The sequence below is a fragment of the Phalacrocorax carbo genome, chromosome 5 (assembly GCF_963921805.1).
Source record: "Phalacrocorax carbo chromosome 5, bPhaCar2.1, whole genome shotgun sequence".
In the NCBI taxonomy this organism is placed as follows: domain Eukaryota; kingdom Metazoa; phylum Chordata; class Aves; order Suliformes; family Phalacrocoracidae; genus Phalacrocorax; species Phalacrocorax carbo.
Window position 1 is genome coordinate 13,886,654 of NC_087517.1, and position 12,279 is coordinate 13,898,932.

General features: G+C 40.9%; 1 protein-coding gene across 1 annotated transcript in view; it reads left to right on the forward strand.

The window, feature by feature from the left end:
• The window catches only part of CLASP1 (cytoplasmic linker associated protein 1), a 188,584-nt gene that overhangs the window by 138,150 nt on the left and 38,155 nt on the right, over positions 1 to 12,279 (forward strand). Inside the window, exons 29-31 of the mRNA XM_064451239.1 lie at positions 548 to 711; positions 1,639 to 1,717; positions 2,541 to 2,684. Of these exons, the coding sequence (XP_064307309.1) occupies positions 548 to 711; positions 1,639 to 1,717; positions 2,541 to 2,684 (387 nt within the window). The remainder of the gene's footprint in view (positions 1 to 547; positions 712 to 1,638; positions 1,718 to 2,540; positions 2,685 to 12,279) is intronic.

A 12,279-nucleotide genomic window follows, 5' to 3' on the forward strand; every position in this document is an offset into this window, starting at 1 on the left:
ATCTGCACTGATTTTAGAGAATTATTGCTACAGATTCATTAGTTGTGGTGTTAAACATATGTAAGCTTTGTTACATATAAACATGTTACTTTAATGAGCGTGAGGAGTCTGGATCTGATCTAAAGTATATAATGTTTTAAGCTGACTCCGCTGAGAAGAGATAGTGTTTTATGAAAATGTAAACTTTCAATGAATGTATCCTTTATCTGCTGACAAACTGCATCTGAACAATGAGCCTTGATCACTATGTGTGCTAACGAGTGGTTTGTTTTGTTGCATGGCCTGCTTTGCCGTGGAATTCACAACAGAGAGTAAGTGTATTCTTCCCCCTTCCTTCATTTGTTTCATGTAGTATTTTAATATGACACATTTTAGACATGTCTTGTCTGGTTTTTTTTTTCCCCAGAGCAATGTAGTGACTAAAATCATTCATTCATGAAACTGTCTATAACAAAATCATCCTGAAACTCAGATTGTAAACCCTCCCCTTTGATTATTTTTCTTTCAAGTCTGGTATTCCTTTTTGTGACACTTGTTTTGTTTATAGGTCTTCAGCATGTTTCTGGAAACCCTGGTTGATTTCATCATCATTCATAAAGATGACTTGCAGGATTGGCTTTTTGTTCTTCTGACCCAGTTACTAAAGAAAATGGGAGCAGATTTGCTGGGGTCTGTCCAGGCAAAAGTTCAAAAAGCCCTGGATGTCACCAGGTAGAGTAGCAAATGTTATGGAGGTTTTTGCAAGATTACGGGAAGGCAACTGATGAACGTTTTAGAAACCTAGCAGTGCTGTGTATTTTGAGGGCTCAATCCTGATGAATACCAAAATAAAGGAGAACAAAGTTATGTCACAATATTTTAAGCATTGAATTACAAAGGCCTGTCTCTTGTCTAAATAGATAGCTTTAAAGCATGATGTTTAAAATGTGTAACTGATTAATTTAGTTGATTTGGTTTTTTGGTGTGCATGTGCTTTCATACCAATTTTCTTTTTGATTGATGGAAAAAAAAATATTTGCAATATTGAGGATGTGAACGGTACTTTACCACAAAGCTCAGAGCATTCATGTTGTTCAAACAGCCAATAATGGTAATGTCAGGATAAGACCTTGAATGCTACCGTGATGTGCACACCAATTCTGCAGTCCATGTCCTTTTCTAAGGATGTCCAGCACAGGATACTGTTATGCTAAAGTTCAGCTCATCCTGGAAGTAGGATAATTAAGAAAGTAGTAGTAGTAATCCAGGAGAAAATAAGATAGAGGAGGGAAGAAGAGGAGAGAAATCAAAACCAGATATGAACTCTTGGGAACAAGATAAACCAGGCTGCTACTAGAGATAAGGGACAAAGGAGAGCCTGAAATGAAGGAGGAATGGACAGGCATGCCAAAAACTGAATAAGTGTACAGAGAACAGATAGAGTAACAGGGTATAAAGGTATTATTGATTTAGCAGTTTTCTCCAGTATTAAATCAATAATCAGCTAATCCTTAGACTTGGAGTTTCTCTGGTTGATGGTAAAATTAAGAAAAGCATGACAGGTGTTGAAATCTGTTGTGTAAACTTTAATGTATTGAGTTAATTTACTCCTGAAAATATACGTTGCATTTCATTTTTGTATTTGTTTTCTTTGGACAGGGATTCTTTTCCATTTGATCAACAATTTAATATTTTGATGAGATTTATTGTAGATCAGACCCAAACACCAAACCTGAAGGTCAGTATCAAAAGCCTTTTCGCTAAAGCATCAACATGGTTGTCTTAGCTTGCCTTGTTAGGCATATACCGTAAAGCATAGAATTCGTAAGATAACTAATTATAAGTATCTGCACAATATAGAAATAGTATCGGCAACTTTTTAACTCTCTCGTTCTCCATTTTAATAAATCTAAATATCTTTAAAATAGGGCCCTATGACTCATCACAAGTCAGTAAGAGTTGGGCTTTAAGCACACGGGAGTGTATTAGAGTAAAGTTTAGACATGGAAAATTCCTCTTCACCCTGGAGCTGATGGGAAGAAAACCTGGCTGTGCAGGACAGAAGGGACCGGACCCTGTCTGAAGGCTTGGGAAGTTGGGACCCTAGGCACACCTTAACAAGCGCTTGTTGCACAGCTCAGACGTAGCACCTGTAGGGTTTGGAGAAAATCTCCAAATCTTCAATCTCCCAAATTTTGGATCTTTTGAGACTCCAGCACAGGCATTTGGTTTGAGACTGAAAAGTATGGTTTGGCATCTGGAACAATAACAGCTGGTGGAAACAGCATAGTGGAGTACTGATGCGCTTATGCAAATGACCAAGCAGAGATAGGTATTTCAGGCCAGTTCTGATACACCATTCCAGACTCTTACTACACAAAATTTATACTGTGTAGAAAGTTGCTCTTGATTTTTGAAACATGACGTAGAGACATGTCACAGGGATATTTTTGCCCCCCATGTGACATAGGTCTTGTCAATCTGTAGCAGTATCTGTTTATTATGGGATAAGTTTGTCTTTGCCAGCTCATGAGATTAACAAATGCCTTTTCACTTCTCAGGTGAAAGTTGCTATCCTGAAGTATATTGAGTCCCTGGCAAGACAGATGGATCCAACAGACTTTGTGAACTCTAGTGAGACAAGACTTGCTGTGTCTAGAATTATAACTTGGACAACAGAACCAAAGAGCTCAGATGTGAGAAAGGTAAGCCAGAATGATGAAGTATTTGTGCTAATTATTGTTCTTAAAAACAAAACAAAACCAAAAACAACAACAAAAACCCAACAAAAAATGGTTATAAGGGTAACGAGGTTAAATTCTAACTTAAAACCAAAAAAAACCCCGATTTTGACACTCTCTTCCACAGCATTCTCCTGGAGAAGCTGGCTGCTCACAGCTTGGGCAAGTGCACTCTATGCTGGGTTAAAAACTGGCTGGATGGCCGAGCCCAGAGGGTGGTGGTGAATGGAGTCAAATCCAATTGGCGGCCAGTCACGAGTGGTGTTCCCCAGGGCTCAGTGTTGGGGCCGGTCCTGTTCAATATCTTCATTGATGATCTGGATGAGGGGATTGAGTGCACCCTCAGTAAGTTTGCAGACGACACCAAGCTGGGTGGAAGTGTTGATCTGCTGGAGGGCAGGAAGGCCCTACAGAGGGACCTCGACAGGCCGGAGCCAACGGTATGAGATTCAACAAGGCCAAGGGTCGGGTCCTGCACTTGGGTCACAACAACCTCAGGCAACAGTACAGGCTTGGGGAGGAGTGGCTGGAGAGCTGCATGGCGGAGAAGGACCTGGGGGTGTTGGTTGACAGCTGGCTGAACATGAGCCAGCTGTGTGCTGAGGCAGCCAAGAAGGCCAATGGCGTCGTGGCTTGTATCAGGAATAGTGTGGCCAGCAGAAGCAGGGAGGTGATAGTGCCCCTGTACTGGGCACTGGTGAGGCTGCACCTTGAGTACTATGTTGGGTTTTGGGCCCCTCAGTACAAGAAGGATATTGAGGTGCTGGAGTGTGTCCAGAGAAGGGCAACAAAGTTGGTGAAGGGTCTGGAGAACAAGTCTTATGAGGAGCGGCTGAGGGAGCTGGGGTTGTTTAGTCTGGAGAAGAGGAGGCTGAGGGGAGACCTTATCGCTCTCTACAACTACCTGAAAGGAGGTTGTAGCAAGGCAGAGGTCGGTCTCTTCTCCCTAGTAACAAGTGATAGGACGAGAGGAAATGGCCTCAGGCTGCCCCAGGGGAAGTTTAGGTTGGATATTAGGAAAAAATTCTTCACCGAAAGGGTTGTCAGGCATTGGAACAGGCTGCCCAGGGAGGTAGTTGAGTCTCCATCCCTGGAGGTATTTAAAAGAAGGGTAGATGTGGTGCTTGAGGATATGGTTTAGTGGTGGACTTGGCAGCGATAGGTTAGCGGTTGGACTCGATGATCTTAAGGGTCTTTTCCAACCTTAACGATTCTATGATTCTATTTTACCTACCTCACTGTCCAAACCAAATTGCCAGTTCAGTAAAGACACATTTCTGAAGCATGTCTGTGTCCAGTTCCGGTCCCCTCTATACAAAAAGGATGTGGACAGGCTGGAAGGGGTCCAGAGAAGGGCCGCTAAGATGATTGAAGGACCGGGAAGACTGCCATACAAGGATAGGGTGGGAGAGCTGGGTTTGTTCAGCCTTGAGCAAAGGAGGCTCAGAGGGGATCTCATCACCGTGTACCAGTACTTAAGGGGCAGCTATAAAGAAGATGGAGACTCCCTTTTTCCAAGGAGTCACATGGAGAGGACAAGGGGGAATGGACACAAGTTACTCTTGGGGAGATTCCTATTGGACATGAGAGGGAAATTTTTCACAGTGAGGACAGTCACCATTGGAATAATCTCCCCAGGGAAGTGGTTGACTCGTCCACGTTGGACATGTTTAAGATTTGGCTGGACAGGGTGCTGGGCCATCTTGCCTAGACTGTGCTCTTCCTAGAAAGGTTGGACTAGATGATCCTTGAGGTCCCTTCCAACCTAGGATTCTCTGATTCTGTGTCTTCATATACTTTTTTTTTTCTAGTAGGTACTTAGCTGTGTGACTTTAAGTACTATTACCATGCAAAAAAAGATCAGAGTTGGAAAATGTGTTTTTTTCTTGAGCAGTTTGGAATTATCTCTAGGTTTTTGTTGATTTAGGTGAAGGCTCTGTGCTTTGTAGACTTGAATGAAATCTAGCACTACTTCTGTGTTATAATATTGATAAAAGAAAGTAAACAAATCAGTTAGCTGCCAGGGGCTCTCAACTCTTTCCTTTTAAGAGCTGTGTGTTTGTCTCAACCTGGAAAACATTTGACACATTTAGGTCGGGCCTGGATAATACAGTTACCTTGTTCTTTATCTTGCTGTAGGTGCAAGTGTCAGGCAAGCTAAAATGGGCAGTGATACTTATCTTTCCCAAGAGAAAAGTGAGATGTAGTTTTATGTACCTGGCATCTGTAACACAATTTAAAATTACCTTCTCTCCCCAGTCTAGACATAGAAGTAGGTTCCAGCAGGAGTTAAAGGCTTTGAGATGTACTTGGATTAAGAAAAAAAAAAAAAAAAAAAAAAACAAACCCCAAACAAACAAACAAAAAAACCCCAAAGACAAAACAACAAAACAACTAAGCATTTCAGGACATAAAAATTCTATGAGATTTTACATTCTACATACGCTTAAAACATTGGTTTAATACTAGAATAACATATTATTTTATAACTTTGGAAATAAGAAAATTATTTTTCTTATTAGTGTTTATTTTATTCTGATGAAAAGATCACTGGGTATCAAAGCTGCTGCAACTGCAGCATTATCTGATAGCTGGCACAAGGCTTCAAAGAAGCTTTTTGGGTGCATGCTGTTTGCTTTCTGGCATACAGCTGATTGGACCTAGAGAAGCATGTCTCATCCCCTTCTCTGAAGTCTTTCTGCAGGGATTGAAATTTGCTTCTGCAAGATAGTCTACCTCAGAGAAAAAGGGGACTTTAAATCCTGGACTTAGATCTAGAATATGCATTTCCACTTTGATGCTTCCATGTACAAAGTCAGAAAGAAACAGGCAAAGAAGCTGCTTCTCTGTTACAGTTCAAGTAAACCTCAAGCAGTTTATTCTGCTGGTAGTCTCCGAGAGGGAGTTGTAAATAATTTAAGTAGGAATATACATTGAAAAGCAAAGTCTCTGCATATTGCTCAGTAGAACAAATATTCCACCAGTAGGGGTCATCCTTGCTGCATGCAAAATTGAGTGAAGAGTATCCGCAGCTGCTGAAAAAAATTGGCTGTTTGCTGTGAAGCTGTGGGGAGTGGGTGTTCAGTGTGGTGTCTGTCCTTCTATCTGTTTCAAAGACTTGCAGAGCTCTGGCAAAACTTCCAGCAAACTTTACCTGAGCAGTACCTGGGCAAGTGCTTTGGGGGCTGATAAGTGATTACTGAATCTGAATTCTTTCTGTTAAACCTGCACGTGGCTTGGATTTGCCTCTGATGCCTGTAGATAACTTAAGCTACCAAAAATGAATGCCCAGGTGATCTTTATTTCATCATACTGTTGCTGTACTATGATTTTATTAAGAACATAGTACAAACCATGGGCTTTAGAAGAAACAGCAGCGAAGGATTTATAAGCAATCATGGGCTATTATGTTTGTCAGGACTGTAGTTAACAAACTAATAAATTCATTATGCAGTGATGAACTGGATTATCAAGGGCCAACCCAAGCAGGTGAAACGTTCTGAAGAACACAATTAAAAAATTATCCTCCTTTTTTGGAGACTATAACCTGGGAAAAAAAGTACCTTTTTTATATCAAGATGATTTCTTTAAGGATGAGAAGATTCTGTCCTCATGGAGGGTACTTAAGGATCAGAAGATTCTGCCCTTATGGTGGCCGTCAAGATCTGAGGTTTTCTAAGTGCAAAGCAGACCATGCATTGTAAACAGTGTCACAACCTAAAAACAGAGACATCAGTTGAGGCTCTGGGGGAGAGGGAGAGGAGCTAATTAAGTCTTCAAATGATCAAGGTACTACAAGAGGCATGTAAAAAGTGTAAAATATTTTTCAGTAGAATCTGGGTTTGAGACCAGCAGTGCCATCAGCTCAGCTCCTGTAAGCTGACAAGGGCAAACTTTATTTTTGGTACTGAGGAGTCTTAGCCAGCATAGTCCAGTCCACGTATACTACTGCAGCTGACTTGGTGGAGCAGCGATGCCAGTGCTCAGCTGCTCATGGGAGCAGGGACTCTTCCCCCCAAGACTTGTAGTTCTGCAGCCAATGTGGTTCTCACTCAGATTTGAGTTACTGGATGCTCCCTTAAAGCAAGTGGCATCTGTATGTGTGATGGCCATGCTGTTCTGTCTGGATTTTACTTTTGAGCAGATGCATGTAAAACAAAGCTTGCTCATGCTGTTGGTGAGGTATGTAAATGACGTTTGTCAGTGGGGAAAGTGCGTGGCCGCTGTGTGCACATGGCACTTAGTCGTGCAGATCTGATCCTATGGTAGCAATTAAGGGATATGTTCAAGAAATGCATTATGTTTTCAGTTGATAGTGGGATTATCCTTTTATTAGTGATTGTCTATCCATTACTGCTATCCACTGTGTGTGATGGTCATGGAGGGAGGGCCCAGCCCCATAGCGTTAAGGCACTGAAGAAAAATAGAACAAAAAGTGACATTTAAAGACTACTTCAAACTGAATGATACAGCTTTACCAAGAAACATCGCATATGCTTATGATGACAAATTGAGCACGCTTAATGAGCACACTTTGCCTGTCTGACACCTCACCTGAACTACAGATCATGTTTTCTAAGCAGCAAAATCAGAAGGAAACTTAGTCAAAGGAAACGCTATTGTGCATAATACAGTTTACATTCTCATGTGGAACGATATCTGTAGCTAAACATAAGCTCTGTTATCACAAGAACAACATGATGTACTTTGATGAACATACAGTTAATATTACAGAGCGTCATTGACAAAATGTCAAGATTCCCTCTCAGGGCAGAAACCATTTAAGCTGCTGGTCATAGCTATGAACTATGTACAGTCAAAATTATTGTCAAACTTTGTTTAAAATAAGGTCATCTGCAGTGTGTTACAGGTAAATATTTGTCTTGTTTTAAAGATTGTTAATACTTATGGGTGTTTACCCTGCATTCAGGTTAGGATTTACTTCCTGCAAGCAGTGCTAGAAGAAAGGTGAAAGACATTTATCCTCCATGCTGAACAAAAGCCATTGGACAGGAACAGGTCACACAGCCCTTTGTGGAGACCTGGATGGGATGTGGTTCCAGTGCAAGGAAAGCACCTGTTCAAAATTTCTGCACATACAGCCAGCTTGCTGCTTTTTCCCCAAGCAGAATATATTGACGGGCAGGGCACAGATCAGGATTTCAGATAACTGAGCTTTAATTTTGATTGTACTAGCATCTAACCTTGTGTGGTGCACTTGACTTTCCTCTGCCTTGGTTTATTCCCCTCTGCCCTAACAGGGCATTAATTCTGATTTTTCTCTGGGAAGTGTTTAAGATTTGATGAAATCATTTTACAAAACCCAGTTAATTACCACACAGAAAAGTAACACAAAATGGCAATGCGAATATGGTGGTGACTGGTCTGAGGACATTAAGTCAGTAACTTCACCATGTTATCACTAATATCGTGAGCAAAGTTATTGTGCAATCCTTACGTAGGTAAAGTGCTTATTGAATTTGGATTACAGGCTCAGGTTCTGTTTGAGAAAATACTTTAATCTTGGAAAAGAGCCATCAGTTTGAGAATGGAAATTAGAATGAGGCTTCTGATTTGACTCTGGCCAAAGCCTAAAGAAGCCTTATGTCCAAGGTTTGGGTGAATGGAAACTTTTATTAAACATGAGTGCTCAGCATTTGAGGGGGTGGAGTCATCTGTGAGGGCACTCAGGATCTTAGTGTTTAGGAGGAACTTTCACAGGCTGAAGGGGAGCAAGGCCTTCCAAGGTGAATGGCCAATGTCATTGCCCACTGTCTTGTTAATCAGTGAAGCTCTGGTCTTTAGGATACATAACAAGATCTGAATTGCCCGATCGTCATTTAGACTGCTACTCTTAGGGAAGAAGAAATTTTTCCCTTGTGCCAGATATCCTGCCTGGCTTTTCTGTTGATGAAACATTCCTACAGTAGTTTTACAAGCCTGAATGCATTTTTAGATGTGATGGGCAGCCTCATGTCATGTGTACATCATGTTCTGCCTTCCACTTATGTAACTGGGAAAACTTTTTCAACTGTCCCACTTGTTACGAAGTTTGGCCAAGCTGCCCTTGAATATAGACAGTAGATGGGACTTGGTAAGAAACTAGAACTATTGCAATGAATCAAAAAGCCCTGGAAAGTGCTTGTGTTACTGTGATTTGCATTAAGGTTAAGTCTGCCTCAGACCACCTAGGGGTAGGGCCCTCCTTGGATTGGCACCACTGGTTTGTGGGTGAAGTCTAGAGGTGTCCAAAGAAAACAAGTTTGGGATCAGATTTTATTTTCTAAAACTGATTAATTGAGAAACTGTTTCTGAATTACACCAGAGCACGGAAGATTTTGGAGAGAAAGCTGCAGGTCAGCAGATTCTTCATAGTAGTCCTAGAAGTCATTTGTCAAGAAATATTGTCAAGAAATCATATCTATCAATAAAGCCCAGAACAAGTTTAGATAAAATATTGCTGCGATATCTGTAGGAGGACCAGTGATAGATAGGAAGGCAAACGCTGCCGAGGAAATGAAGTTGGGCTCCTTTGCAATGTGATGCCATGAGACATCTATAATCTTTCCTGGAGCTTTAATTTTCCATCTAGCTTCAGGCTGATTTGAGCAACTCTGGGACAGAAGCTTCACTATAAAAGCACTCCCAAAGACTCATAGTTAGCTGAAATGATATTGTTCATCTTTACTGGTGTTGGGCAATAAACGCTGTTGGTCATGGCCTGTTACGGTAGCAGCGGCGAAGAGAGTGTTTGCAGAAATGCTTTTGAATGGCAAATTGTTTTAATATTCCCCAGACGCAGGCCCTTGCCTTTCTGGGTCAGGGGTTTCTTTAGCACTCTTGCAATATTCCTACAACAGATTTGTGTGTCTCATGGACTCTGTGAAGAGGCAGGTTATCAAAGAACTAGGCCTTAGGATTTCATTTCAAGTTGATGAAGTCTTAAATAGGACTATGTCCATACTGCTGAGGTCAGTCTTTTAGCCAAAGGGTATTCCTCAAGAAGTCAAACTCAGCCTAAATGCACAGAGGAACTACTTTCAGGCATTTAAACATAGTCAGTGTTAGGAAAAATAGTGTAACATATCAAAAATGGCATTTGGTGGACTTCACTGTTTATTTGCTTTAATGCTATTAGAACAAAAAGGGTCTCTTTGTCCTAGCTGTGTTTCCAAAATAGTAGCAGTCGTTTTCTGTTTGTTTTGAATTGAATGCTAGAGAGCTATGAGAGCTCAAATGTTTTTAGTGTACACAGTGTAAGGAAAGTAGCTTTTCCCAACGTTAGTGGCCAGAAAATCATCACATGCTTGTTGGAAACATGGTGCTGGGGTAGATTTCCTTAAAATTAATCTCTTCACTTTATACAGCCCTCTAGTATCCTTTGAGTTGAAAGCAGTTAGTAATACACGCATATTTTCTCAGTTTGCTTGAAACAGTAACATCTAGTGCATGATATTACAAGATAACAAGAAATTGCTTCACAGAATGTATATACTCGTGCTTATATTATCTGTGCATAATATGTTTGTGTGTACATGCCATTTATATAATGCACACACACCTGCATAGGTATAGGTGATATATCTATTTTGAAAATGGAGGTTAGAGGTGATATTTACATGATGCATTGTAGAGCCATCCAATAAATAGACCATAGGCTGTTTTCTCTGCACTGTGATGGATGTCTGCCATACTTGGATTTTGAAGATCCATGTGGATTAAAGTGCCTGTTTTCATTACAAACCATCTTACTTCTGTAGCTTTTCTCCCGTCTTAGCTTATATGTGGGAGCTTTCCCCCTTGAAATTCAGACTTTTATCATGCCATTTTATTATATAATAAAAGTTTCTCAGTAGTTAATGAAATGTAAGCTTTCTTTCTAGTCCTGAAACATGCTTTTGCAACAAATGCCATTTTGGAAGGAGCAAAGTTACTCAGACTAGCCTTCATCAGCTTGATTTCTGGGGTAACATCTGGCTTTCCAGAAACAATGAACATTTCTGCCATGGTCTTTGTGCCCAGGTCACGAAACAACAGCACTCACACGGAGTTGTAATCCATTATAGAACAGTAGTCGAATATGTGATGATTCAGTGCTGCATAGTTTTTGCTGGCACTTGCTTGAGATGCCTTTGACACGTGTAATGCAACCATCCATGACTTGAAAAAGTGTTTCATGATATATTAAGTGTGTGCTGTATAAAACACAATAGCAATGTGGATTTAATCTCTCTGTGAATTTTTCTATTTAAATCTGTTAAACAAATTCTTCCTTTTCAGGATGTGGATGTAAACAGCATATTCTAATAGAAGTCTTTTGGGAAAACGGTGTGTTTAAAAACTTGTGCTCCAAGCTAATGTGCTTGGATTATGTATGAACTGATGAAGCCATAGTGCTTCATATTACTGCATCAGTAATGTGGATGTCCGTACTCATCTGATTCTAGACCTGAAAAAGGATCAAGCAGGAGGTTTGGTTTGGTAGATAGTTTGTTAGCTTAGTGCCAGCTAACACGTAATTGTCTGCTGGAAAGTACACTTAAGTAACACTTGTTTAGAGCCTGCAAACACTCTGAGTAGGTTAACTCACTTAACATCAGTTATGCTCATCAGAGAATTGAAGCATTGCCCTGTGCCAATGTGTGCTAATACAAGCTGCCTAATGTGTCACTGCTGCCTCTCGATCTCAGTGGATCTATATTTGATCTGCAGTTTAGTTTAATTCAAAGTGATGCGCGAGAGAGTGCTTCTTTGTTCCAGTGTGCCTTGAGTTATTAAAACCACATTTACCTTAGACTGGTGAAATGGATGATGCCTAGAGTATGATTATATTTGTCAAAAGTGAGTAGATGTTAGTGTGGATCTTGCCCATACCAAATACGTGATAAAAGGCATTTGTAGACAGTGTTGATCTATCAGACTAATGCCCAGACTGGAGTCGGGAGTTTGCAAGTTCTTAAGTGCTTCTTCCTCTGAACTTAGAGACACTCTCTGAACTTTGAAACATTCGTGAGGATAGGTGCGGGCAGATGCAAACGTCTGTTCCCCTACTCCTGACTGGCCAGTTGCAAGTGCCCTCTCAGTGCAGCGCTGCCTAGGCTTTGCACCTCAGTAGAGGTTTTCAGATGGTCATGGAGGCCATCAGGAGGTTGCCAGAGCAAAGCCTTGTAGGAGAACTAAGGGATGTCTGTAAGCCTGAGTTGTGGCTGAATTTAATTTTGGGCTGGTGCTGCCCTCTGCTGAAAGGAATGCTCTTCCAGTTAAATCAAATGATAATACTTTTTGTTACTTGAAATTAAGCAAGTAACTGATTAAAACTCTTCTGCAGAAAGACAGCATGTGTACTGTTTAGATGATTTAGTTGAAATCTATGCTTTCTCTAAATAATATCAACTTTCCTGTTTGTCAAACCCAGACCATGCATAGTTGGGTGGGTGAGGATTTGCCAGCTAGGACAACTACAGCTTCCTCAGGGCCCGGTGAAGGAAACTTGGAAGAGAAATGTAAACAGGTAGACTAAAAGCCGTGTGTACTAATCACACTAATCGTGTTTGCAGCC